Source organism: Spermophilus citellus, assembly GCF_964194105.1.
Source record: "Spermophilus citellus genome assembly, chromosome: 18".
Taxonomy (NCBI): Eukaryota; Metazoa; Chordata; class Mammalia; order Rodentia; family Sciuridae; genus Spermophilus; species Spermophilus citellus.
The window spans coordinates 57,284,396-57,312,082 of record NC_138200.1 but is presented as its reverse complement, the minus strand read 5'-3'; the positions used below and the strand labels follow the sequence as shown (position 1 = coordinate 57,312,082).

Genomic DNA, 27,687 nt, shown 5'->3' with positions numbered 1-27,687 from the left:
AGAATTTCTTACCAAGCATTTTTGCCAAGAAATTTTGAACTTAAGCATGAATGAATAATTCTAACAGTTTACGGGGAATAGGAATACAGGGGACAGTTGATCATGATAAAAACAGTGGAAAAAACTACAGGACAAATAATCCAGTTTCTGAAAAAGCAAATTTTAAGGAATGGGGAGAATAGGTAATGTAAGGGACATATCAACCAACTACAATGTATGCAGAAAGTTCCTGACTCAAACTGGAGTCCACAGGGAATAAGAACCTTGAATGGATATCTGATAATATTTAGGACTTATTTTTAATTTACTGAGGTATGATAATGATACTGTGACAATTTTTATAAAAGGAGCATTTTTTTCTTTATAATTAGTAAGTATCTTGGGTAAGATAATTGAAATTAGACAAATGCCCTGCTTTTTCCTCAAATTTCCCTCCACCAATAGAAACACACATTAGAAACATACACAGAGATGAAATATAATGGTGTCAAAACTGTGCTTCAAATGAATCAAGGTGGGATAATGGATAGGAGGACAGAAGTACCAGGACTGGACAAGCGTAGGAGAAGAACTGGCCCATCTGCCGCTGTTACTGTCACTTCCTATGTACTAGGCAGTTTTCTAGGCTATTTACAAACTACTTTAGTTCTTTTAATCACCTTCCAGTAAGTTGTATTATTATCTCCATTTCACAGGTGGGGACACCAAGGCATGGAGATTAAGCAACTGGCTGAATGTCACACAGCTGGTAAATGGTGAACCGTTGGCAGCAGATCCCAGATCCTACACTCACAGTACATTGGCCAGCCTCTTCCATTTGGGTTTTAATGACAATGTAGGGTGAGGCCATGAACCCAGGAATGCAGGTAGACTTTAGAAACTGGAAAGGGCAGGGAAATGGACTCTTTCCAAGAGGATGCAGAAGGAACACAGTCCTGTTGACCCATGTTAGGATGCTGACCTTCTGAACAGTGGGAGAACAAATAAGCTTGTGGAATTTTGCTACAGCAGAAGCCGGAAACTAACATATCTGCCCTAATCTCTCCAATTAAAAAATGAAAAGCCTGAGCTGGGCGCAGTGGTGGGCACCTTAGTCTCAGCTACTCAGGAAACTGAGGCGGGAGGACTGCTTGGGCCCAGGAGCCCAAGGCTAGCCCGAGCAACACAGCAAGATCCTGTCTGAAAGAAAGAAAAGAAAAAATTCTCTCTTGACCTCACCATCTCCCCTCAGCTCTCACTCCCTCCTCTGCCCCCTTTGGCAGGTCAATCCTCTGAAGGACTTTGGCCCTTGCTGTGCCCACTCCTCTCCCCCCACTCTTGTCACCCTCTTCTCCCATGGCTCCACTGAAGCCGGTCCAGTCACTAAAGCTCTACATGCCTGGCCCAATACCCTGAGTCCTCACCCTCCTCATCCGCCAGTGCTGACCGACAGCTGATTACTGCCTTCTCCAGGAAAATCTGCGCTTGGCTTCCTCCTGCCCCAGGGCCATGTCCTCCCATCTACTCAGCTGGTTCCTCCTCAGCGCCCCATTCTCTAGGCTGGCATGGCCCTAGCCGGGCCTGGCCCTCCTCGCCCTCCCCACACTCGCTCCTTCGGCATCCTCCGGCTCTGCACGCCTCTATGCTGTGAATTCTGGTGAGCAGCCCAGCCCCTTCCCACGCACACCAGACTGCCTGCTCCAGGGCCTCCTTCACCTGTCTAACAGGCGTCACAAATGCAGCACATTCTTCTCCCACTAACCTGCTCCTTGCTCTTCCTCCCTCCTCAGTAAATGGCGACTCCATCCTCCAGTCATCCTGTCTCCTTCTCCTGACTCTGCATGGGGAACTCTCTAGCAGAGGACCTTTCCCCTTTGAGAAGGTTACTCCCTGCAAAGGACCATGGTGTCCTGTCTACACTGCTGCATGGCTTGTGCCTGGGCTTCCTGGTAAGTTACTTTACCATTTGTAAATGTAGTTCTGGCCCTGCGTTCCTTAGCTCAAAACCCACCATGACGTCATACGCTCCAAAGTAAAAGCCAGATTTTTTTCAGTGCCACAGAGGCCTGCTTAACAGGTCCCCCGTTCCTCTCTAGTGTCACTGTGTCCCTTCTCTGCTCTGTACATGACTATTCATCCTGCTCTTCTGTGGTCCTTCCAGGTACACCCCACCCTTGGAACACCTGCCATCCATGGTCCACTCCCTGGCTCCTCCAGTTTTTGCTCAAATATCACATCCTCCCATGATAACCCTGTTTAAAATTACACCCTCCATACTGCAGCCTTCTGCTCCATGCTTGGGGTTTCCTATGGTATTTACTGTCTTAAAAACTCTCAGAAAGAAAAGAATTGCCTACATCCATAGTTATTTCTTAAGGACAAATTCCTAAGGACAAATACTGAAGGCTCTTGATACACACTGTCAAATGTACTTACCAGGCTATCAATCTTGTTCACTGTGTGCCTTCCCCCAGTGGAAAAGCCAGCTCTGAGAGGGCAGGCCTATCTGTCTGCTGGATCTTGCCCTGTCCAGTACCCTTACTGAATTCCACTGTATTTCCCCTCCTGCCCTAAAACTTCCCATGTGATTTCATGTCCCAGGACACAGGGCTCCTGTACCTGGTTTCTCTTCCAGGGAACCACTGAAGCCCATGTCAGGCTGGACGGGATTGGAAAATGGCTTAAACAAGCTGAAAGGCATTTGGCAGCATGTATCAAAAGCCTTAAAAATTTAAGAATTTATCCTTAGAAAATAATTATGGATATTTGTAAGATTTTGCTACATAAATGCTCTTTTTAGCAAGGATTATAAGATTAAGATAAAATCAAAAGTGGCTAAATGATTTATAATAGAAGGTTAGTTAAATGAATTATGGCATCTAGCTTAAGGAATGATTTAAGTATTTTAGGTTAACAGGAAAGCAAACTTATTCGAGTAAACAGGAAATTATATATTGCATCCTAAAGACAAATATTTGCATTATCTATTCCAGAGACCAATTTTATTAAGATGCCTAGTTATACAGTGTTGGCTAAAAAGGAGATAGTCAATACATGTTGCTTGTGACTTCCACAAATGTAGTAGAAATAACCCCAATGTCCATCAACTGATGAACAGATAACAAGATGTGATCTATCCATACAATGGATTATATTATTCAGCCATAAAAAAAGAACAAATTGTTGAAATAATTTACATCATGAATTAACCTTGAAAATGTTATGTTCAGTGAAGGAACCCAAATATAAAAGGGTACCTTTTGCATGATTCTATTATGAAATGTTCAGAAGGTAAATCCATAGGAATAGAAAGCAGAATAGAGTTGTCAGGAACTGGAAGAGGGGAATGAGGAATGTCAACAAAGAATTTCTTTTTGGGATGATGGAAATAGTTTGGAATTGGATATCACTGATGACTGTACAAACTTGAGAATATACTAAAGTCACTAAGTCTTACACTGTAAAAAAAGTGCAATGTAAAAAGCCACAAACAATATGCAAATGCATTTTAAAAAACAGAAAATAAATATCCCCCAAATTGGCAGTGATTATTTCTGTGTGAGGGTACAGTGAGTTCTCTGTTCTTCCCAAAATCTCTGCAGGGAACTTGTATTTCTGTTATAATCAGAATTTTTAAAATGGGGATGGGGGGGTAGAAGCTAAGGAGAAAGAAAAGGTTTTGAAAACCCTCTGAAGCTGGGCCTGGTCACCCCAAGCAACACTGACACTCCCTCCCCTGAGCCCTTGGCGACTGTGCCCAGTGTCACAATTACTTGTCTGTATCTGTCCCCGAGTTCCTTGCAGGCAGGTCTGGGGTCTGATCCACCTGTGCTTGCAGTGTCCACAAAAGGTACTGAAAACCCAGTCCAGTCTCGGCTTTGCAAATAGATAGATTTCATTATATGTGCACCATGAAGGTCACAGCCTCCACTGGAAATCCTATTTACAGCCCTGTTCCTCACTTGCCATATGAACTTCTATCCCTGACCCTCTATGGACTTCATTCAGAACTTACCATGAGCCCATTACTAGCTGGGTGATGCTGCTGATAAGAAACAAGAGAGTAAAAGCCCAGCCGAGTACCTTACTGTACTAACACAGACGGTCCCTGGATTACCAGGGTTCCACTTAATGGTGTTTCAACTTTATGATGGTGTGAAAGCATACCCACACACTGCCATTCTGTTTTCCACCTTCAGTAAAGTATTCGATAAATTACACGAGCCATTCAACACGTTGTTATAAAATAGGCTTTGTGTGAGATGATTCTGCTGAACTGTAGGCTGATGTAAGTGTTCTAAGCATGTTTAAAATAGGCTAGGCTGGGATGTCTGGGAAGTGAGAAGTATTAAATATAGTTTTGACTTATGATATTTTCAACTCACGATGGATTTATTGGGACACAACCCTATCACAAGCTGAGGAGCAACAATGCTAAAGCATCTGATCCTGTCTGCCACATGCCATACATGCAAAAATTTTGTTTGAAACTCACAACCACATTATGGTAAAGTATTATCATTAACACCCTAATTAACAAATAAGGAACCTAAGCCTTAGAAAGGCTAAGCAGCTGCTCAAGGGGAAGAGGTATGTAGTGAGCAGATCCAGGACTCACAGGCAGGTTATTTGAACTCCAGAATATTTGCTGTGACATCTGAGACAATGAGGGAATGTTGGGGGTCAGAAGAATGACAGGCTGAATATAGAAAGTGCTATAAGAACTCAGACATAGGGAAAGGACTCTGGGCTGGGCCTGCGCCCTACCACCAGTGGCAGGGCCAGGTGAGAGCTGTAGCATGGGGCACAAAAGAGAGGTTGCCCTGTGGTTAGGGAAGGAGGAAGAGACTGGAGGTTATGAAAAGCATACTTTATAGTAGTTCCCAGGAATGACAATGGCAAATTTGACAGCTTCTCATTCACCCTTACCCCTGCTCAGCTCATAAGTAGTCACATGTGTGTGTGTGTGTGTGCGGGGGGTGGGGTGAGGGGCTTGTCTGAAGAGCATTTGCTGTGGCTGCATCAGCACAGACTGAGCTCGGAAGACAAACACTAAAAGAGGAAGACCAGGCAGGAGGATCCTGTTGCAGCCAGGTGGAGAAGGGCCCAAAGAGTGAGAACAAAAAAGGGAAAACTAAGTAGGGGAGGCTGGGATGAGCTTGCCCATCACTGTCTCTTGGCTTGCTGGGACTTTCTCCTGCTCATCTTGGTAAGAGATGGGTGACTAGTTATGAGCTGAGCAGGGCTAAGGGTGGATGAGAAGCTGTCAAATTTGCTGTTGCCATTACTGGTAACTACTATAAAGTGTACTTTTCATCTGCTGAAATGCTATTTAGGGGGAAGTAAAACCCAGAGCTAGAATGTATCGTGGTTTAGGGTAATGCTTTCCTGAGCAGGCAGCTGTGTGAAGAATGCTTAGAAAAACTACTTAAAAGGAAGTTGCATTGGCCGGGAATCGAACCCGGGCCTCCCGCGTGGCAGGCGAGAATTCTACCACTGAACCACCAATGCTCCAGCTGCTTATTGCTCTGCTTCCAGCTGTTTTGCAGCTCTGGTTCACAACAGTGTGGCAGAGTTGTAACTTGACACTGGAGACAGGTCCAGCAAGGAATGTTGCTCAATTCTACCAGCCAAACCCCAGCAGCATGTGTGTCTCACACTCCGCTCAGATGATCAAGACAAGTTCAGATGTTTAAGAGAAGCCCATGAAAGACAATGGGAGAAAATGCTTTAGTAGCTCTTTGGCTCCTGGGGCAGGTTCCAGGCCTTGTTACCTTAAAGACTTGAGTAGGGTGTGTAGCAACTTACTCTCTGCCTGATTCTGCAAGGGAAGAAATCACCCAAAAGTTGACTGTGACTGCTCAGTGAGGGCAGAGTCCAAGAGACACGAAGATGGCAGAGTGATAGATTATACTTAGAGTCAAACTCCAGACCCCAATCAACATGAAAATGGTTTTATGTTATGGATAAACAAGAAAACAATGCCGGAAGAGTCTGACAAGAGTAATGTATTTTTTAAAGGCACTGACTTGGGCAGAATTCCCAAGCACTGAATAAACCAGTTCTCTTGACACTCCTTCCCGGAGAATGACTCATGTGGTAGAGGCAGCTGAACGGCTGGCTGTCGATGGCCAAGAATCAAATACACTGTGTAGCCTGGTACTCCTGCCATGCTCCAAAATATCAACAACTCGCTTTGGCTAAACCCAGAAAAAGATACAGTGCAAGATGCAATGGTCTTTGAGGCAGTAAGGGTGAAGAGCATGGGCTCCTACTCCAATTCCACCACTTACGAGCTGCCAGAGCCTGAGGAATGGAGATAGTAACAGTTCTACTTCATTGGGCTGTTATCAGAGTTAAATGAGTTAACAAATGTAAGCGAAGTCACAAGGCAAGACCCAGGACCTCTGCAAGTTGTCTCCAGAGCCCTCCATGGAAGGTGAGGGGTGGGGAGCAGTCCACTCACCACTGGATGTCCCCTCCTGCTTTGCCAGGGAGTCCTCAGGGTTGGGTTCTGTCTGCTTTTGTACTGCTGACTTTGGCTCATCTGGCTCATCGTCCTCGGGAGTGACCAGCTTCATCAGGCTCTGGTTGCACACATTGGCCACCTCCTTAATGCCTGTGTCCACTGATGTAAGGAGCAGCCACACGCAGGAGTCCTCCTTCAACCCGAGGCCACTGGTCTTCCTATTCAGGGGCTCAGTGCTCCCCAGAGACTGTGTCAGGACTGTGTCAGAGAGCAGACCAGCAGTGTGACCTAAGTTCCTGTTCTCCTTGCTACACCAGTGCCCTTGTGAGATGCTCATCTTTTTTTCTCATACCATTCCACCCTGGTGGCTCTCCCACTAACAGGATTACCCCTACCTGCAGTGCAGCAACGTGAGCTTGGTGCTCAGGAGAGCTGGTCTAGATCTCTAAGTGACCAGGAGAGGACTGGAAATAGCCATCACTAACTCTGTGTGCTTGGCTTTCCTAATTCACATGCAGCTCTATCTCTTGCTCCCTAGAAGCTAGGGACTATCTGGAGATGTGATGAATCCTAAGGGATCTATCTTCTTCCCCACTCGAGGGACCCTGCACTTCACAGTCTCCTTTGGGGCCATCGGCATTTCTTCTCTCCAGGGTGAAGGATACTTTTTTTGCGGTCATCGTAGGCCAGGCAGGGCAAGACAGCAGTCAGGATCCCAGAGGAGTAGGGCAGCATTACCCGGCCGGCCAGCTGGATGAACTCCCGCATCCAGCACATGGCTGTTAGCTGGATGAGGTCATCTGAAAAGGGAATTGGTGGGTTCCAAAAGGGTCAGCACAAAGAGCTGGGCGGCTCCCTCCCACCCCAAGTGCAGGATGGGACAGGGGAATGCAGGGGCTTCACTGCCTCTGTTCTTTAAAAAAAAAAAAAAAAAAAAAGAGAGAGCGAGAGAGGAGAGTGAGAGAGAATTTTTAATATTTATTTTTTAGTTCTTGGCAGACACAACATCTTTGTTGGTATGTGGTGCTGAGGATCGAACCCGGGCCGCACGCATGCCAGGCGAGCGCGCTACCGCTTGAGCCACATCCCCAGCCCACTGCCTCTGTTCTTGCCAATACTCCCTTACGCATGTGCCCCACCTTCTAAAGGCCCACCCAAATAGAAGGTTGGGGGAGTGACAATCCTGAGCCTAGCCTGTCAAAGTAGCCAGGGTTCTCTCCCCTTCCTTTCCTGCCTCTCTGTAATGCAACTTTGTATCTCCTCTCAGCAAGAAGTACAGTTAATCTATCTCCCTACCCTTGCATCTGGACTGGCCTTGCTACTCTGGCCAAGAGCATCTGATGGCAGTGGAGGTGTGACTGGTTCAAGTTAGGCCCCAAGAGACCTTGCCCACTTCTGCCCCTCCTGGAACCCTACTGAGACCATATGAACACACCTGGCCTAGCCTGCTAGATGAGACAACCTGACCAAATGCCCCCACTGTCCCAGCTGACAGCTAGCTAAACCCCTGAGATGAGTGAGGCCATCCCAGACCACCCAGCTCCAGCCAACCTTGAGCTGACTCTAGGTGCACCATCAGGCCTGGCGAAGGGGAGAAAAAACATCCAGCTGACTTGATGACCAATAATCAGCAACTTTTTTTTTTTTTTTTTTAACCAATTAAGGTTTGATGCCCAACTGAATCTAATGGATTCACAATCCTGACTCTGAGCATCCCAGTTCTTCCTGAGGAGGCCAAGCCTGAGAGCAAGAAGGTCTCCAAATCTTATATGCCAGCCCAGACCAAATGACATGACTTCTAGATCAATAAGAAACCTGGATCTCTCCCTTATAAAGACCTACCACTCCAATGCTCCTGGGATCCAGTGTCACACTGGTTACCTGTCTTACCAGGGCTCCTTCGTACCTGCTCACTGAAGCTGAGAAGTGAGAGAAGGGGCTTCTGAGGAGGTGGTGGTGACCATGGGAACTTCTTGCACTCACCTGTGGTCTGGCAGTGGATCACCAGTATGTTGGCCATCTCAGCAAACTTAACACTGGAAGGATTTTTCTTAATTTCTTTCAAGAATTCTCCAAGGACCACCTCACACCTACCCGTGAGAAAAGGAGGAAGAAAACAGCTGTGTCAGCTGGGACTGGAAGAGCCTCCACCAGGGCCTGTTTCTGCTCTGGGTTCACTACCCTTGTTGGACAGACACTGTCTGGAGGTGAGGGAAGCACACACACAGGATGAAAAGGGCAAGTTTTGGGCTCTCCTGCTGCTGTCAGTAGGGTGTGGGGTCCACGGGCACCCTCAGGGGTCCAAGCAGGCTGTTGCCTGCCCTGCCCTCCACTCACATTTTCCGAATCTCCTTGCCATTGTCACCCAGAATCTGGAAGAGTCCATCCAGGATCTCTGGCAGGTAATCAAGCAGGTTAATGTCTGGCACAGACTCCAGAACCAGGATCTGACCAAGGGAAGAAGGAGAAGGAAGAGTTGGCCCAGGATGAGCGCCTCTTCTCCACCTTGCCATGGCCCTGGGACATGGGCAGTAAGGGGATCCTGCAGAGGCGGCCAGTCAGGGCCCTGCTAGGTGTTCACGGGAGAGTGATCTTTTTGTTTAATGTGCAGGGGAATGGCAGTTGGACCCCAAGAAGATTCAGATGCCTGGGAAGAAGGGAATGAATGGGGAAGGACAGACGAGGCTGGACAAGGTGCGACAGCTGAAGGCAGCACTACTGGCTTCAGAAGTCTGGGTGTTTTCCAGGACAAGGAATGAACTATATCCCTTTGGGGGCACATAAGTTGGGCTTTGGGGTAAGCTGGATAAAGTATTATTGGATTATCAGGTGCCTGTGGCTATTAGAGGGATCATAAAGAGGCTTCTTGTAGCCAAAGGACTGACAATTGTGTGACAAAGATCTGAAGTGACTCCACCAGAGGCTCTCTGTGGCTGGAGGAAGTGTGCCAGAGCCCAGCTTTACCCAGGAGATGATGAACTGCCGAGCATACTGGTTGTTTGAGTAAATCCTCTCCCGCAGCAAAGGGATGAAGCCCACCAGGTCGAACTTGTTGCTCTCAGTCACAATGTCCTGTGGATCAAAGCATCATGAGCTGTTGAGAGCCACAGACAAGGCCTTACTGGCCCTGGGCTGGCTCCAGGGGTCAGGGAACCATGAAGGAAATGACAGAGCCTGAGCTAGGTAAGAGAGGTGCAAAGGACAGCAAAACAAGGACACTAACAGTAGGAATCAAGGTCAAGAGAACTAAATGAATGGCAAAACCCTGATCCCTGTAGTATGGATTCAATACCAGCCCCCGTTGTCTGGGAAGGGTGGTGTGGAATGTGAACTCCTTTGCTCTGAGTGGGGGCAATAAAACAAGGGGATATTCAGGAGAAAGTCACAGTTCTGTATTTAAATTGTGGGGGTGACAGGACTCTATACACATGTCCTAGAAGTGCACACTGACGGGTAAGCTTCACTGTATGTACATTTAAAAAATGTTTTAAGTTTAGAAAGAACACTCCCAGTGACAGAATTTCTAAGCTGTACAGACAGACAGAAGGAATGGATTCCAAAACTAAAAGCGGAGACAAAGTACAGATACCTTCAAAAGGCGGTCTAGGAGCTCAGATCCACTTTTCACATTCGGGTCTGGGTCAGCAGCCAACTATGAGGCACAGAAATAGAAGAGAAACAGAGGCAATGGTCAGTCAGATGGAAGCCAAGGAGCCACTGCAAAGCCACAGCCAAGGCTGTGGTGCAGCTTACACCTGTGGGCACCTCTCTCTCCCCAGTACATCTGGGGGAGGGGGAGGGGCGGCAAAACAGAACGTGGCTGAGGAACAGGGGCACCAGAACCCCTCTCCCGGGCCCTGCTGTGTCTGGCCCAGAAGGTCACTTTTAGTTGGAAGGCTGTCCCAAGCCTTCCCCATCTTAAAATGCCAGGCCCCACTTCACTCCTGGAGCTGGGAGTGGGGTGGCTGCAATGCTGGTACTGAGATGTGCCTGTGGCATCCATTCCGCAAGGCAGCAGGGCAGCAGGGCTGCAGTCACTCTGGGCTCTGGGGAAGGCCGCTCCGCAGGGCTGAAGGAGGCCCCCAGGAGAGCAGTAGGACAGCTCTTTCCAGAGCACTTGTGAGCCAGATAATCATGGCCTCCTCACAGGGGAAGTCCAGCCTGGATGGCGGGGTCCCCCTTCTCACCTTCTGCTGGGGTGGGAGGTGGGGGTGGTGTGCTTCTCAACCAGCTTTTCTCCTCCTGCATGTTCAACACTGATACTTTCGTAAAGTACAATAAAAATGAATAAACAGAAAAATGAAAAGGGCTGTAAACATAAGCCCATTAAAAAAATTTGAGGCCACTGAATGCGTCCCTCGCAACATGCTAGTCTGCTCTGCTTGCATTTGGGAAGAGGGCCCCAAGTACCAAGGTCCCTGAAGGTAAGTAAGGCAGGTGATGGAGGACAGCCAGCCAGCCAGAGGAGTGGTTACCTTACTCAGCCCATCAAAGAGCACGTTGAAGTGGGGCAGCACAGCGCCACGGGCCACCTTGACGATGTTGTAGAGGGCCTCGCAGGCATAGTAGCGCAGCCTGCTGTCTGCGTCGTTAAAGCACGTCAGCACAGGCTCAATCAGCTCCTTCAGGTAGAGCCCTGAGTCCTGTGATGGGGCAGGAGGAAGAGAAGACAGTTCAGAAAGGGACAGGCCCCAGGTCCTGTGCCTGTGGTGCCAGCTGACATGCCTGCAGTCTGGAGATGCTTAGCCTCTGTGCAAGGGATGGGCTCAAAGACCGTTCCCAAGCCAGCCTCTCTGGAGTGGTGCCATGCCTGGGGACATGGCTGCAAGGTCACAAAGCAGCCTTGCTGGTCTGAAGCACGAAGTGCCCCGCTGGTCTTGGGAAGAAAGCTGTCTGCATCTCAGCGGGAAGGCCATCACCGGTGTATGTCCCTCAGGGAAGGCCTACCTTGCCCAGGGCGATGGAGCAGGCAGCCAGGCCAATGAGGCCCCCTTTCCGGCTGTGAGGGTGCTGGGACAGGGCAAACTCCTGAGACAGGGTCTGGATCACATGTTTGATTTGAACGGTGTTGTTCTGGGCCACGAACTCCCGCACCAGCCTGGAGAGAGAGGAGACGGGACTGTGGGATTGGTGGGACCAGACTACCTGCTGTGGTGGACTCTGGGCTGGGACAAGGAAGGGAGATGACCTGTTTAAAAAGAGGAATTGGGAGTCAGCCGTCAGGTCACATCCTCTCAGTTCTGCCGCGGGCTGTTTCCCTACTCTGTTTCCCTTTGAGTACAAAGGAATGAGGAACAGCAGCACTGTCTCACTTCCAGGAATCTGAGAGAATGCAAATCAATGTCTCCTTGGGACCAAAAATATAATGCACTATCAGTTGATCAACCATGTTGACTGAATACTTGTTCCACTTCATAGTCATATGTCCAAGAAGTCCCCTGCATCAGTGCCATTACACCAAAGATGGTGCTGGGGAATCAGGCCTCAGTCTAATGGGCAAGATCCAGGTACAAACAAGTAGTTGCAGCAACGTGGTGTGCATACTACCAGAGACGCAAGAACATGCAATGGGCTAACTCTCCTTGGGTGTCAAGGAGGGCTGACAGGGAGGTCCCATTTGAGTCCCATTTTAAAAACATTAACAGGTATATTGAAGTTAAAGAGAGGAAGGCAGGCTTATTAGTTTTTCATTGCTATAACAAAATAACCAAGGCAGGCTACTTATGAAGAAAAATGCTCACAGTTCTGGAGGTTCAAAAGGATGGCATCTGCATCAGCTTAGTTCTAGTGAAGGCCCTCTTTGGATGTGTCACCTCATGAATGGCAACAGTAGGAACACATCTGGGAGGAAGGGTCACAGAGGAAGTCAGAGCTGGGCACAGCCAGGCTCAGCCTTGAACTGCCCTCTGGTGAGAACGACCAAGGAGTGGTGGGACAGCACCTTTAATTGCTTGGAGGGCTAGTGCCCCCATTGTCTTAGGGATCTCCCACTAGGCCCCACCTCCAAAAGTGTCCACCTCTTACACTCCTCCTAATACATGGACTTTTTTGGGGGACACACAACATCCAAACCTTAGCAGGGGCATGTCGAGCACAAGGGAGCCTGAACAAAGGCTGGGAGTGCTGAGAAGGTACAAGATGACAGAGGAGGATGAGGTGCCTGGGAGGATGGAAGGAGACAGGTAAGGAAAAGAGGACCCCTAGCAGCTTTCCTGCCAAGGCGTGCCATCCTCGACCTAGGCTTTCATTAGCTACCACTGGCTGCAGTTTGGAGAAGATGGGCTGGGGTTGGTTTGATAGTAGGAGACCTTTCAGAACAGTGCATCTCTCAGGATAAACAGGGTCTGGAATGTGGTCAGGGCAGCAAGAGAGAGAGCATAGGATTGTTTCTAGAATTAAACAGAAAAGCATTAGTAGCCTCTGTAATACAGGGAAGGGGAGGAAGGACAGATGGTGCCTTTAAGGTGTGGAACTGGGTTGGGTTGCTGATGGGGAGGAGGAGCAGCAGGTAGGAGCGTGTGTCTGCAAGGGGAGCAGGGGAGGCCTCTCAAGATATGTGGAAAAGAGCTGATGTCTCTGTCCTCAGAGTCCCAGGAACATGAAGGCCAAGCCTGTGTCCTTCAGAAGCTCACAGTACCTCTGCAGTGGGAAGCCTCACATGGGATAATCATGCCTGAGACACAGATGCTAACATGGGAGCCATGGCTCAAGAGGTCAGAACAATTGTCCCAGAAGTGGGATTTGAGCCCATCTCGAAGGAGGTGGAAACAGAAGGAACTGTGGGAGCAAAGGTGGTGAGGGGCAGGCAGCTAATCAACCTCAGTGGACAAAAGAGCAGAGGGACATACACTAGGACAGGCTGGCTGGGTGGGTCTAGCACATCCAATTAGCGAGAATAGATTTCACATCATGGTAAAGGGGAAGTTTCCTTTGGATTTTGGGGAGAAGCCTTAAGCATCTGTCTTAAGAAGCCTGCAGATGCTTGGGAGGTGTGTGTGGTGGGTGGGGGTAGTGTGAGGAGCAACTAGTAGAGGGCAGAGGGCAGCCAGACATCAGGAACTTTAAAAAGTAACTGCTCAGACTCCTTCTCTGGTTGCTTTGCATTACAGGCTCAGTGGGTACACTGCCTGCCTGTTGCATAAATGAGAATTTCTAGTTACCTTAAAGAACTTTGTCCAAAAGGTAGATCTATTTCTGTGGTTCCAGCTCTAAGTCAGGAACTTCCTAAAAATTAGAGCTGTTCAAACACATGTATGCTATCTTGTGGGACAGTGACCACTCCTGCAACAAGACTTTTCACAGACAGACTGGACAAGGATTTAAAGATTTATCCAGCAAGTCATATGCAACACCTTCTGTGTGCCAGGTCCTGGGCTGGTGGATGGTGGAGCAGAGGTGCTTCAGGAATGAGTTGCACACATAACCTGTGAGGTGTCTCCTGCTCTGATGTTTCTGGGGCTAAGGGTTATCTGTGAGCCAAGGAGAACCTTGAATGGAGGCTGAACACTAGAGTTCACAGGTCCCAACTTCTGAAGAAGCAGGGTAACTCCTTATGTCTGGCAAGAATGGATCCACATAAACCTGTCTGGTCACCCAAACTTGACAAACCAGCCCCATGAGGGCCAGTGATTTGCCAGAGCTTCTGAGTGTTACAGACAGCCCAGTGAGGAGGCCTCTGCAGATGTCCCAGAGAACAGCTGGAGCATTGGTGGTTCAGTGGTAGAATTCTCGCCTGCCACGCGGGAGGCCCGGGTTCGATTCCCGGCCAATGCAGTGCAGTGTTTCTTTTTTGCTCTTCCTGGCCAGTTTCCTCACAGAGATGCTGTGAGAAGAGCCAGGCTCCTCAAGCATAGCAGGCCTGCAGCAGCCAAAAGGCGCCTGTGAATCTGGACTCACAGTGAGCCCAGGCAGAGCTTCTGGGCTCTCCAGAGAAACTGCAGGAGCCATTTCCATGTATCCAGCTGGAGAGGGACACCCACAGTGCTGCCCTCAGCCTTGGCCAGTCACCAGCAGGAAGATGGTGTGAAACCTCAGAGCAGTAAAATGGCTCAACACAGGAGGGGAGGGAATGGGAAGACCCGACCATTAGAGGGGAGAGCCACCCAGAATCTCAGCGTGCTTTTGCTAGAGCTCTAGCTTCTGTCTGGAGGCCTGACAACAGGTCAACTTCACGCCCACCCTGGTTCCTGCTCCCTCTTGCTTTGAAGCCTATGCTTTCTGTTCTTACAGCTGTGCTGATGTGGCAGCACCAGAGACTGGTCTCAGTCTGTGTGTGACTCAGCATATACTCAAGGAGGTTGAAGGGAGTTAAAGGGAGGTGCCTCACAGCTGTTGACAGCAGGAGCATTGGTGGTTCAGTGGTAGAATTCTCGCCTGCCACGCGGGAGGCCCGGGTTCGATTCCCGGCCAATGCAACAGCTGAATGCTTTTTAAATCTGGAGACACTGAACTTGAACTTTTATACTGACCAAAGAATTTGCAAATACAGTTGGAGAAAAGGGAATAACTTGTTTCTAGCTTGAGTTTTAAATGTCTTTGATAAAAAAACAGTGTCCTAAATTCTACAACAATTCAGAACCTGTGTGTCCTTGTTCTTGAAGAATCCAGGACAGGGGGCTACATCACAGCAATGCCGTGAGCAGCTATGCCCCTGCACTCCTGTCCAGACAGCCCACCTGGGAAGCCAGGCCCTGTTTCTGCGTGGCACAAGTCACAACAGCACCCAGAGTGGGAGTGAGGACACCCTCCAGGCACCAGCAAAGATCTAAGAAGAAGCCCAGCCTCCCTGCAGCACAGGCATCCCTGGAACCAGACCTCTCCTGTCTCCCCTTTCTGGTTACAAACATTCACAGAGCAACTGGGGCTACATATGAGATGCATTTCCTGCCCTTGAGGGGTTCTTGCTGGGGAAAGAGAGGACCTAGAAGAATTCTCCAGTACTATGGTGCAAACCTGCTCAGCAGAGTGCAGGGAAGTGAGGCAGGCCAGAAGGAGAGTGGCTGGAATCTGCAGAAGAGAATGTAGTGTGGTCTCACGAGGGTCAGCACTGGGAGGGTTCTGAAGGATGAGTAGGTGTTTGTTCTGGGGCCATTCAGGATGAGGTTGAAGCAAAGCTGGGGGCAAGAGGGACAGGCATTTGGTTTGGTACAAGCGGAGGCCACAGGTAGAGGAGAAGTAAGTGGCAGGCATGGAGAAGTAGTTCCTTAAGCAGCACAGGACCCTGAATGCTTGACAAAGAACTAGCATGTCAACTCTGGTGGCAGGGAGAAGCCACAGAGAGTGGTGAGCAGGGGATGGATATAAAATTCAGGAGTTCCTGCCATGGCAGGCAGGGGATCTGAATGGTGCTCAGGGTGCTCTGAAGACAACAATGGCCCAGAGTGCTCGGATGTAGGAAGCAGAAGGAATGTGGCTTTGGTGTCATGGGGACATCTACAAGAGTGACAGGCCTCCAGAAGGCAGCAGATGGGAAGTGGGGATATTTGGGCTCAGCACCCTTTGTAAGCCCAGAAGCACCTTTCTCCCTGTGGGACACCAGCCTTGAGGCCTCCTCTGCCCAAACCTTATCAAGGTAATTCTGGCACCGCAGGCCACTACAAAAATGGCAGCTCGTTCAAGCCCCACAGCCATGGGCATCCCAAGTCTCTAATGTTTGCATTCCTGCATTTAAGGTAGATTTTTTTTCTCTTGTGGTACTGGGGATCGAACTCAGGGACACTTCCCACTGAGATACATCCTCAACACTTTTTAAACTTTTGAGACAGGGTCTTGATAGTTTGCAGAGGCTGGTCTTGAACTTGCAATCCTCCTACCTCAGCCTTCTGAGTTGCTAGGATAATAGGTGTACACGATCTAAGTCCGGCCAGCATAAGAATATTTTTGATTTTCAGGAAAATAAGCATCATATAGATAAACAATGGTTCTTTCTATAGGGGGACTATGAGAGATGTTCTTATCAGTATCACCATCCCAGAGAGCACCAGGCCTGCCTTGGGGTCATTCCCTGGGCACAAGCAGGAAGAATCTATCCCACGAATCAAGCCCACTCTTCTTAGCTGACATAGGGGGCAATCAAAACACGATGAGGTGAACTCTCCAGCCAGGCCCACCTTTATTTCCTATCTGCCCATCTTCTGGGACCAACTTCCATTCCCTTCCCTACTCCACTCAGCCTGCAAAGACCAGCTCAGGTGCAGCCCCCTGCTTTCCCTAACTCCCCCAAGAAGTGAGCACTTCTCTTCTGACCCTTCATTCTGTGCCCAGCAATGTGCTGGCAGATGTCACCCATTAAATTCCTCTATCTCCACAACACTTCGACGGAGTCCTTGAGAACTGTGCCACACTTATCTGTACCTGTTCTAGCCCTGTCCCTGTCTAATGCCATGTATACAGTGGGTGGGGAATCAGCAAATACCTGACAGTAGATTGACTCTGTGAAGGCCAACAGAACTAATGGATGGCACAAGCTATAGGGCAAATGTGGGCAAAGTCCCACAATGTCACATTAGTGGCACTGGGATACCCTAATGGGTTAATCAGTATAGGATTTGGATAGGGCTGAGCCCCTAGTCTTATCATGCAAGTTAGCAGGAGCAAAGGGCACCTTCCTGGGACCCCAAAAGCACACTAAGAAGGGCCCAGCTCACCACAGCTATGGCCAGTGGCTAGGGAAAGATGCATATGCTGGGATGAGACCTGAAGAGCACCTGCCGAGGGCAGAGGTATGTGTGCCCTCCTGGCAGGGTGCTCCAAGACTGCCTTCTCGCCAGACTGTGGCTTGGCTTCACAGCGGCCATGCAGAGAGAAGAAAAGCACTGCAGGGGAAGCAGAACAGTGAAGTTTAACACAGGCACCCCCAACTCCAGGCCTAGGGACTCTTCAAAGACTGCATGTTGCCTTTTCTTTCATCTACTGCTTGGGCGCAGAGGTGGGAGATCTGAGGAGGAGCTCTTTTTGAAGTCTGCATCTGTCCCAGAAACTCAGGACTGGGAGACCCTGAGGTCCTTCACGACACAAAGGTCACATATTTTACCACTCTGCACACCAAAGAAGAGAATTTGCTTCTTCCAATTTCCCCACAAAAGTGTTGCTGAGGCAGGCCTCTAGTGGTGAGGTGCCTTCTAGAGGTCAGGGTCTCCATTTGCAACTGCTCCAAGATCTGGCAGAAACACCTATTCCCTCAGAAGACAGGAACCCCAATACAGGACAGCAGCAAGCTCTCAACACCACCTGTGATGTCACCAAGACTGCCACACTAACTCCATCTCCTTGAGAGAAGGTACCTGGGACAGGGCAGGATGCATCTGGACTGTGATCAGTCAAGAGAAAACCTGGGGCCATGGAGGTCCGAGCAACACAGTCACAGCCCTGCACAGGATTCCTTGGCTTCTGTAACAGCACGGGGACAGTGACAGGATACACAAGGGTGGACCAGTTCCTAAGCACTCATTCTATGCTAAATATTTCAGGGGTTAGTTATTCCTCAGGACAGCTCCCTTCCAGAGCGATTTTCATGTTCCATATATGAAACAACCTCAGAGAAACCAAGTCCCTTTCCAAGTCACTAAGGGTCTGAGCTCTTGACATCTACAAACCCTATGTCCTTTCAACTGTATCACCATTTCTCCCTGATACCTTCTGAAGCCACTGCAGCTGCAAACTGAACACACCCAATGACAATGGCAATTTCCTCGTGGGGAACCAAAGCCCTCAGGGGATGTGTCACTCATTCCATATATGTCCCCTGCTGTTCAGTGTTCAGAGCACTCCTCCACACACAGTGCGTATGGATGAGCTTACTTCAGATATTTTCAAATGGAGCTCCAGAGCTGGCCGTCTCCTGCAGAGGCAGAAAATGAGTAACCATGGCTGAACACTTACCATATGCCAGGCAATGTGTTGGATGCTTCATATGCACTTTCTAATTTAAATTTTAAACAAGTCATCCAGTTAGGTAGTATTATACCCATTTCATAGCTGAGGGAAACTGAGGAACAGAGAAGCTAAGAAACCTATACAAGGTTATAGAACTTGGAGACGGTGGGTCTAAAAAAACCAATTATCCAAGCTGGGTGTGGTGGTACATGCCTGTAACCCCAGTGACTCAGGAAGGTGAGGCAGTAGTACTGCAAGTTCAAGGCCAGCCTGGGCAACTTAGAGAGAACCTGTCTAAAAATAGAAAAATAAAATAAAAAAGGACTAGGGATATAGCTCAGTGGTAGAGCACCCTGGGTTCAATCCCTAGTACCCCTCCACACACATATATACACAAATCAATTAACCAGCAACACCTCCGACCAGTAGCAAATAGAGGCTCTGAGTAACCACTAAACACCTCTAAGTTTTTCAGAGCCTAAGGTCTGAAATCTTACCTGCTATGCTACACTACCTCCCCCACAAATATCAGTGCTACCACCTGCTGGATGCCCACTAAGTGCCAAGCACCTTACATTAATGATTTCATGGAACTCTAATCTTATTTCATTTGGTGATGCCGACATGCCCCAAACTCTGTCCTAGGTGGCAGAGGTTTTAGCCACTGCCTCCGATTCTCCTTGTTCAGAGGAGATATTCTTACTCCTAAGCAGGATTATTAATCACAAGGACTTCACAGTTTTTAAAAAGAGATTAAACTAGACAATGCACATCAGGTGCTCTGCATTGCACATGCTCAAATAACTGTACTGGGGCCAAGTCAGAACGAGGCAGACAAACTGTGTGATCTATATAACCACCCAAGATTGTGTTCATTCAGCAAATGTTGACTGAGCACCTGCTCTTCCTGTGGCTCCAAGGAGGATGAAAAACAATGAGGAGAGACAGACAGCTAAGGGGCACAGGGTTTCTTTGAGGGAACGGTAAACCTATCCTTAAACTGACTGTGATGATTGCACAACTTTGTGAATATACTAAAAACCACCGAATTGTACACTTTAGAAGATTTATGGTATATGAATTTATGGTATGTGGATTTATTTGTTTCTGAGATAAAGACCCGGAGTTGACATTATTCCTGTGTTAATAAACTTTCAGCATGGCCTTGGGGCTGCTTTCCCCCTTCCCCCGCTTTGGCAAGTCCAATTACGGGTCTTAGCCTCTACGTGACATATTTCAATGAGATTATATGTATTCAGATGACATCAGGCAGTGATTTCCCAAAGAGACTCTGGGGAAACATCTCCATTTGCTTTGCTAAGTGTTGCAGTAATTGGTTTCCATTGGCTCATGAGTCTCCAAATAGAGGAAGGGGAAAAGTGAACATGTGCCTCTAAGGAGGGACTGAGACTCTGCTGACCAAACCTACGGAGCATGTACCGGATGCAACCAGCAGAGACACAGGAGCCAGAGGAGAAGCAGGGGGTCCACCTCTTTCTCGCTGATGAGAGCTAGGACCATGTAATGAGTGCTTTCCTCACCCTGTATCAGTGCCCACTGACTTTCTTACCTTCAGAAACTGAGACAGATTCACATACCGTAAACCTCCTCTTTTGAAGAGTACAATTCAGTGGTTTTTAGTATATTCACAAAGTTGTGTAACCATCACCACAACCAATTTAAGGACTTTTTTTTTTTTTTTTTTTTTTTTACCATTCCCTCAAGAAACCCTGAATCCCTTAGCTGTCTGTCACTCCTCATTTCCCCACCTCTCCCCCTCAGCTCTTTTTTTTTTAAAATCTATTTTTTTAAATTTTTTTAGTATTTATTCTTTAGATTTCGGTGGACACAACATCTTTGTTTGTATGTGGTGCTGAGGATCGAACCCGGGCCGCACGCATGCCAGGCGAGCGCGCTACCGCTTGAGCCACATCCCCAGCCCCTCCCCCTCAGCTCTTGGCAACTACAATCTGCTTTCTGTCTCTATAGATCTGCTTCTTCTGCCTTTTGTGACTGACTGGCTTCTTTTAGTCTGATGTTTTCAAGGTACATTTTTTAAGATGAGAAACTGAGGCCCAGAGCAGTTAAACCAGAGCTCACAGGGGCCAGCCATGAGAGAGGCCAAGGGAGACATGGCAGGTTCTGGAGAACTAGCCAACATGGGGCAGAGGCTGGTTCCCACTGATCTGCTGTGTAGGAGTGTGGGTCCCACAGCCACAGCTCCCAATTGCTTAAGGGAAGTCAGGCTTCTAATTTCACTGTGAAATTTCTCAATTTAAAATAATGTCATCCAGGCCAAATCAAATACTGTGTGGGCAGGACAGCCCCTGGCTGCCAGCCTCTGACCACTAGATTAAGAAATTTGCTCAGGGTTCCACTGCCGATAACTAGCAGAGCTGAGTGGAATTCTGACATAAACTCCAAAACTTGTCTTGAGTCAGAGTAACAGTGTCTTCCCTGTAGATTTGGCAGACTCCAAAAAGCCAGGTCAAATGGGACAGTTCAAACTTTGATCCCAGGGCTTCAGGAATACTGCCCCCAACCTCTAGCGGGCATAAAGGCATCATTCAGAATCTCTGATCCCCTAACTCTCCCTGGGGCTCCTCAAAGGGCACCAATCTCTGCAGACTCAAAGTTCAGACAAGATGGCATATATTTAGGTGATATGGCTGGAGACATACTTCAAAGCTTAGAAATACCAGAAACTTGACCACACAGGGTGTCATCTCCAGCTAGAAGTGCAACAGGAGGGGGCCCTGTGTCCACAGTGCCTGGTGTGGCACCCTCAGAAGAGCAAGTACCCATGCTAATCAGATTGCCTGTTGGCCTTTCTCCCTCATGCCAGACTCTCCATGAGAGGACAACCCAGGTCTTACCAACCTTTTCATAGAACTGATCAATGACTATGTCCCTTGAGAGTGAGAGACCACAAAACCCAAAGCAGCCATTCTACAACCTTAACTGAAAATTGTATGGCCTTGTGTACAACAGGCTCATAACCTTTGCCATTAGATACTGGTCACAACATCACACTACCAAAGGTGAGCCGGATATCCATCCCTTTGCATTTTTAGCCTCTGGGAGGCCTGTCATCATGATAAAACACAACCCCTCACTGGAACACCGTAAGCAGTACTGGCTCTGTCATCTGAGCAGATAGGCTCTGGAGAATCTAGAGTGGCAGTTAAAACTGCCATGAAGATAACCAAGTATGAAATTTCTTCTATGTCCTCCTTTTGGCTGGGAAAACCACTTATGGTAGTGGGGAAGCCTCTGAGACAAATGAACCTGGGTTTTCTATTCAGATATAGCTGTGAAACCTCAGGAAGGTGACGTAACCTGAAGGAGCCCCTATTTTCTAATCTGTTAATTGGGGCAAGACCTCCTAGCTCAAAGGACAGCCATGAGGAAGTGAGATGAGGGGTATCCAATGGCCATCAAAGGGAATCTTCTCTATCACCTGCCCCCCACAATGGGGCACACAGTGCTTCATACACATGGGCTCCTAGGTTTCACTGTCATCACTGTGTGGACTGAATCGCTCCCTCAACTCCGAATTCGTATGCTGAGGCTCTAACTCCCAATGTGACTGGATTTGGAGAGGGGGTTTATAAAGACATAAAGTGAGGTTATAAAGCTGGGGCCTCTGATCTCAGATGATTAGTATCCTTATAAAATCATCAGCGCCAGCCCTCCTTCCCTGCCAAAAAATAAGTGGTCGTATGAGCACATGTGAGATGGCAGCCACCTACCAACCAAGAGAAGGGACCTCAGAATGAACACTACTTCAATCTTGGATTTCCCAGCTTCCAGAACTGTGAGAAACAAACTGTTACTGTTGAAGCCACCCAGTGTGAGGGATTTTGTTGTGGCAGCCTGGGCAGCCTAATACAAGCACATTTGTGCACTTCGGTGGGACTTTCTGAGAGAAGTCAAAGCATGCTTAACACCTCTCAACTTTCCTTATTTCCCCTTACCTACTCTCCACTGAAGGGGACAATGTGAGATAGACTGCGTCTGTACTTGGGAAGCCTAAGAACTCCACCTCCTTGTAAATCATAAACCAATCTCATTTTTTTGCCTTTGGAATTCGTATCCTTTTCCCTGGGGCTTTCCTTTAAAAATCACTTACTTTGACTGTTAGGCTCAGGCTGCCAAAGAAGCTGTCGGCTTATTACTTGCTCTGGGAAAGCCAGGGGCAATACTGATGGGCAACCTGGCCTTTAGCCTTCTATTAACTCTTGCTGTGAGGTGACAAGCACTGAGATGATGTGAAGGTTACAGAACAGATTTATCTGAAAGAATGACAGTAGAGTTTCACTAGTTTTCTGTTCACAACTATGATCAATTATCTCAAACTTAGTGGTTTAGGATACAAATTTACTATGAGTCTTAATGAGCTAAAAATAGGTGTGGGTAGGGCTGCTTTACTTTCTACAAGCTTTGCAAGAAAACACACCTTCTTGCCAGCTTCTAAAAGCTCTCTGTATTCCCTGGCTGGTGGCCCCTTCCATCTTCAAACTAGTGATGGCTGGTTGAGTCTTTCACCCTTCTGTTTCCCTCTCGCGCGCTGATGGAGGTTTAGGGTTACAGTAGGTCCACCTGTGTAATCCAGCATACTCTCCATATTTTAAGGTCATCTCTTTAGGAACCTTAATTCCTCCTGCCATCTTAAACCACATATTCATAGGTTTTGGGGATTAGGACATTTTTTGGGGGGCCATTATTGTGCCAACTAAAAAGAGATAAGAGCAGTACTGATGGAAAATGATTACATAATATATGCTTTGAATGATTAAAACTATTACATAATAATTATAATGTGCCTAGTACTGCATTGAGCACTTTACAGCATTAGCTGATATAATCAAATATGAATATTATTATTCTCATTTTACAGAGTAGGACATTGAGGCAGAAGTGAATTGTTTGCTTAGGGTTATCCCTAGGGGTTGGGCTCCAGGCTGACCTTAACTACAATACCATGTAGCCTCTTAAGAAAACAAGTCTAAAGAGGGGCCACTTAGGTAAGAACAAGACTTAAGCACTTTGATTTCTGCAGCATGTGAGCTGATTTGTCTATACTACACAAGCAACTGCTAATATTCTGCCTTTTCTTTTATGGGGTGTTTGCAGAGGATCACTTTGACCAGGCCAAGTGAGGAATACATTCAAATATGTAATATTCTATGTAAAGAACAGCCGATCTTTGAGGACAGTGCTTCTCAAACTTTCATATGTGCAATAATCACCTAGGGATCCTGTTTAAGTGTGGAGTCTGATTCTGTAAGTCTAGATGGAGTGAAGCTAGAGTTTTTTCCTAACAAGCTGCTGATGCTGTTGTCTGCAGGCCACACTCCTGAGTGCCAAGATCCTTAGACTGCAGTGCTATTTCTCTACCAAAAATGTGTGGCTGGTCATTCATTTTAACACCAAATATCAAATGCCACTAGGCACATGCTAGGCACTGAGGATAAATAAAACAGGTCCTTGCTCTTAAAGAAGTTCACAGTCCAGCTAGGCTTGTAGAGAATTTCTCTGAATTACACAAATTGAGGGCAATGTCTAATACAAAATTAACCCCATTAAAGACAAACCCCTTAAAGAACCACTTGTGGAATGAGAGCACTTAGGCAGGTTGTGCTGGAAGCAGCAATAATGCTGAGATGAATACCTCTATTCAGGGACCCAACGGATGGCTTAAGCTAGGATAAAACCAGATATTCCTGAAAAGCTGAGTGGGTGATAGACAAAACCGGGTGCCAGTGTGCTACAATTTGAATCTTAAGTGTCTCAAGGCCCACATACTAAGATTCAGTCTCCAGGTTAGCTTTATTGGAAGGTGGTGGAACCTTCAGGAAGTAGGACCTACTGGGACATCTTCCAGTCATTGAAGTGTGCCTTTGAAAGGGACAGTGGGATTTAGCCTCTCCTTTTCCTCATCAAGCCTTGGCCATGAGGTAAATGATGCTGATCCATTAAATGCTCCCTGATGTCATGTGCTGCTTCACCACAGGTCCAAAAATATGAGTGCCAAATGACCAAGGACTGAAGCCTCCAAAACTGTGAGCTAAAATAAACCTTCAGGTACTTAATTCTGTAATGGAAAGCTGGCTAACACACAGTACAATGTAAAAGTCAACAAAGCCCATAGACACAGAACCATGTCTATATATCATAATTGGGTCCATCTACTTAGTATGGCAATTCTGATTAAGACTTGGTAGCAGTGAAGAGCCAGGAGATAAACAGAAAGCTGGAGAAAAGAAAGCAGTCAAGAAAGTGGTAGCTGATGAGAGAAGTAGCAAGAGTGAACATAGTAGAGTTGAATGGGAGGGTCTTTTTTTTTTTTTTTAATCAGAATTCAAATCCTTTAGGAGAAAACTAAAATCTAAGGCAATTAAGGCAGTGGTTCTCAAATGAGGCAAATTTGAACTTTCAGGGAATATCTGGCAATGGCTTAAGACCATTTTGGTTGTTACAACTGATGGAGTGCTACTGGCATCTAGTGGGTAAAGGACAGAGATACTGCTAAAAATCCCACAAAGCACAGGACAGCCTACAACCAACAATTACTTGTCCCAAGATGTCACAGTGCTGAGGTCAAGATACCCTGAGTTGAGGAATCTGTCCCAGGCCAAAGAATGTGTGTCAAACCACATATTAGATTGAGGCTGTCCAGTGTAACACTGTGCAGTGATGAAACAGCTCTCTAATCTGCACTGTCCATACCGTAGCCAATAGCCACATGTGGCTACTGCACACTTCAGATATGGGTAGTATGATTGAAAAAATAAATTTAAAATTTTTATTTAATCTTTAATAATTTAAGTTTGAATAGCTACACATGATCAGTGGCTACCTATTGGACAGGATGAAACTATAATCCATCTTTGCTAATTCTAAGACTGATGTTCTTTCAGTTTCACAGCCTGTTTCTTTTCACTGTTTTGAAATCAGCCACCCACCTGACTTTGTCATTAAAATCTGGCTTGGAAAAAAATACAAAAATAAAAACAAGAAGACATTTCTACTTAAACATTTCCCACTTTGAACATAGGCATACAAGCAAATTGTCAGGTCAGGGTTCCACATACATGTAATAAAACTGCAGAAGCAAGAAAGGACAATTATCCCTATTTCCACCTGCAGAGAAAGGTGATATGACAGAAGATAAACAATCCTCTGAGATTTCCACCTGATTTCTTCACTGGGGCTCTTAACAGTCCCCTTCACTTCTTAGAAGCTAGGTAAGAAACCAGGCTGGTCAACATCTGCATTTTCTCCCATCAGACCAGAGGCCACTCAGATGGGCTGGTTTTGATGGAGAACACACTGAGGACTCACCAAGTGCCAGGCAGTGTGCTAGGCACTACATATTATGTCATATCCTTCTCACAGAAGCCCTTTGGGTACCAAGAGGTTAAAGAACTTGGCCCAAGTTCTTCACAGCCTTTCAGGATCAAAGTTGGGATTCCCAGACATGTCTTCAGATCTCCAGCTCTTTAGCACTGCGCTATGAGCCTGAGACCTGGGAAAGCAACACTGGCTGAGAAGGCGCGGGAAGTAGCCCCGGGGAACAGAGCAGCAGGGGCTGCATAGCCAGGGCGGGGTCCCAAGAGCTCTTACTTTTCAATCTCCAGCGCAGCCACCTTCCGCTTTTCGTACAGCTTGTCATTGAGGGCACGCACGATGTTGGGCGTGAGCGGCGCGAAGTCTTTCTCGGGATTCATAGTGGAAGCTTGGGATGAGCTCCGGAGCCTCGAGACTCCTTAGCCCGTGGCTGCCGGCACAGCACCAGGGACAGAGGAGTCTGCGGCTCCGCGCTGCCCCCGGCACCGGCTCATGGACCACAGCCACTCTGGGCCCGTCTGCCTCGCTCAGCCGCCGCGCGCTGCCCGCTTTCCCACACCCGACCCGGGCCGCCTAACTGCTCACGCGACTAGCTCCCGCCAGGCACCGGCAGCGTTCACTGGGCAGCGGCCATGTTACTCGGGTCACATGACTCCGCTGCAACATCCGCCTTCCGCCGCGAGGACCCGCCCCTCTCCGGCCACGCCCCCACGCGCGGGTCGCAGGTGGATTGGCCGCGCCCCTCAGGCTCCACCCTCTCTCCGCCCACGCCTCCCGCGGGACCCTGTGTGGTTTGAGAGGCGCTTTCCCACCGTAGATCGCACAGGTGTGACTACCGGCACGTAGTGGGCTTGGCACGTAGTGGGTTTCTGCAGACCTTAGTGAGACCGAACGAGTCTGACTTAGAATAATTCATGTTGAATTCGGTAGTTTGTTCAGTACTTTCCAGTCATTCTCAGACACCAGCGTTTCCCACCATCGTCTATTTGCCCATATCCTGTCCATTTGTGTTACTTAATATTTTCTCTCAAATCAATTCGTCTTAAAGAAAACCTTTAATTCTCCATTTTAGACTTCCCTGTGCCCTAAAATCTTGGGTTTGAATAGTTCCCCCACCCCAAGACATTAAAATAATTTCTTAATTAAAAAGGGTTCCTACCTAGGGCTGGGAATGTAGCTTAGAGGCAGAGTGCTTGCCTAGCATGTGTGGAGCCCTAGGTTTGATTCCCAACTTAAAACTCTCAGCGGCTGTCATCCCACAATCTGGGAGTCAAGACTGTATTTCACATGCTCTGGGAATAGGAGGGCTGGATTACAGACAGCAGCCCCAAATCTGCTGAGTGCAGCTGTCTAGATGGATCCCCTGGAGAGCAGGTCCTTTTACACTAAATGGTGGAAATGAAATTGCATCGATGTGATGAAGTTAAAAAACAAATAGAAAAAAACCAAACCCCCCAAAACACCCTACTATTTGTGGCCACGATGTGATTAAAGATGCAGTAATAGAGGAAATGCATCAAAATTTCTTAATGTAGTCTTCCAGAGGGGACAAAAACTAGATCACCATGGAGCAACAGCTGGGCAACAGCTGAATTGATTTGAGAGAAAATACTAAAGTAATACAAGTGGACACCATGGATCACCATGGAGCTCAATGCATATTAAATATGAATAGTTTTAGATGCATGTTGGTACTCTTTAATCAGTGAAAAGCACATACAATGAAGCTTTATGACAATCTTGAAAATGGAGCTTTATCTTCCACTCATAGATCAGAAACACAATGAGTGAGGGGCCATGATAGGCAGAATTCAAATTCCCTGAAATAATCAAACTCCCTGAATAATCCCCCCCCCTTAAGTGCGAACAAGTCTTGCAAATACAGTGAAATATCACTCACGTAATTATGTTCTTTAGCAGAGCGGGTTTTGCAGATGTAATTGAGGTCCCTAGTCAGTTGGTATTGTTAAAGGGGTTGATAATCTTGGGTGGGCCTGACCTAATTAGATGAG

The 27,687-nt window shown here is 47.5% G+C and overlaps 1 protein-coding gene across 1 annotated transcript in view; it reads right to left on the bottom strand.

Annotated features, from left to right (window-relative positions):
- VAC14 (VAC14 component of PIKFYVE complex) overlaps positions 1-26,326 on the bottom strand; it is a 103,258-nt gene extending 76,932 nt beyond the window's left edge. Inside the window, exons 1-9 of the mRNA XM_081273370.1 lie at positions 25,952-26,326; positions 11,396-11,546; positions 10,924-11,091; positions 10,038-10,100; positions 9,413-9,520; positions 8,786-8,895; positions 8,432-8,538; positions 7,114-7,248; positions 6,446-6,598 (exon numbers count right to left, since the gene is read on the bottom strand). Coding sequence (XP_081129496.1) covers positions 6,446-6,598; positions 7,114-7,248; positions 8,432-8,538; positions 8,786-8,895; positions 9,413-9,520; positions 10,038-10,100; positions 10,924-11,091; positions 11,396-11,546; positions 25,952-26,055 — 1,099 coding nt within the window. The 5' untranslated portion in view covers positions 26,056-26,326. The remainder of the gene's footprint in view (positions 1-6,445; positions 6,599-7,113; positions 7,249-8,431; positions 8,539-8,785; positions 8,896-9,412; positions 9,521-10,037; positions 10,101-10,923; positions 11,092-11,395; positions 11,547-25,951) is intronic.
- Between the last annotated feature and the right edge of the window lie 1,361 nt (positions 26,327-27,687).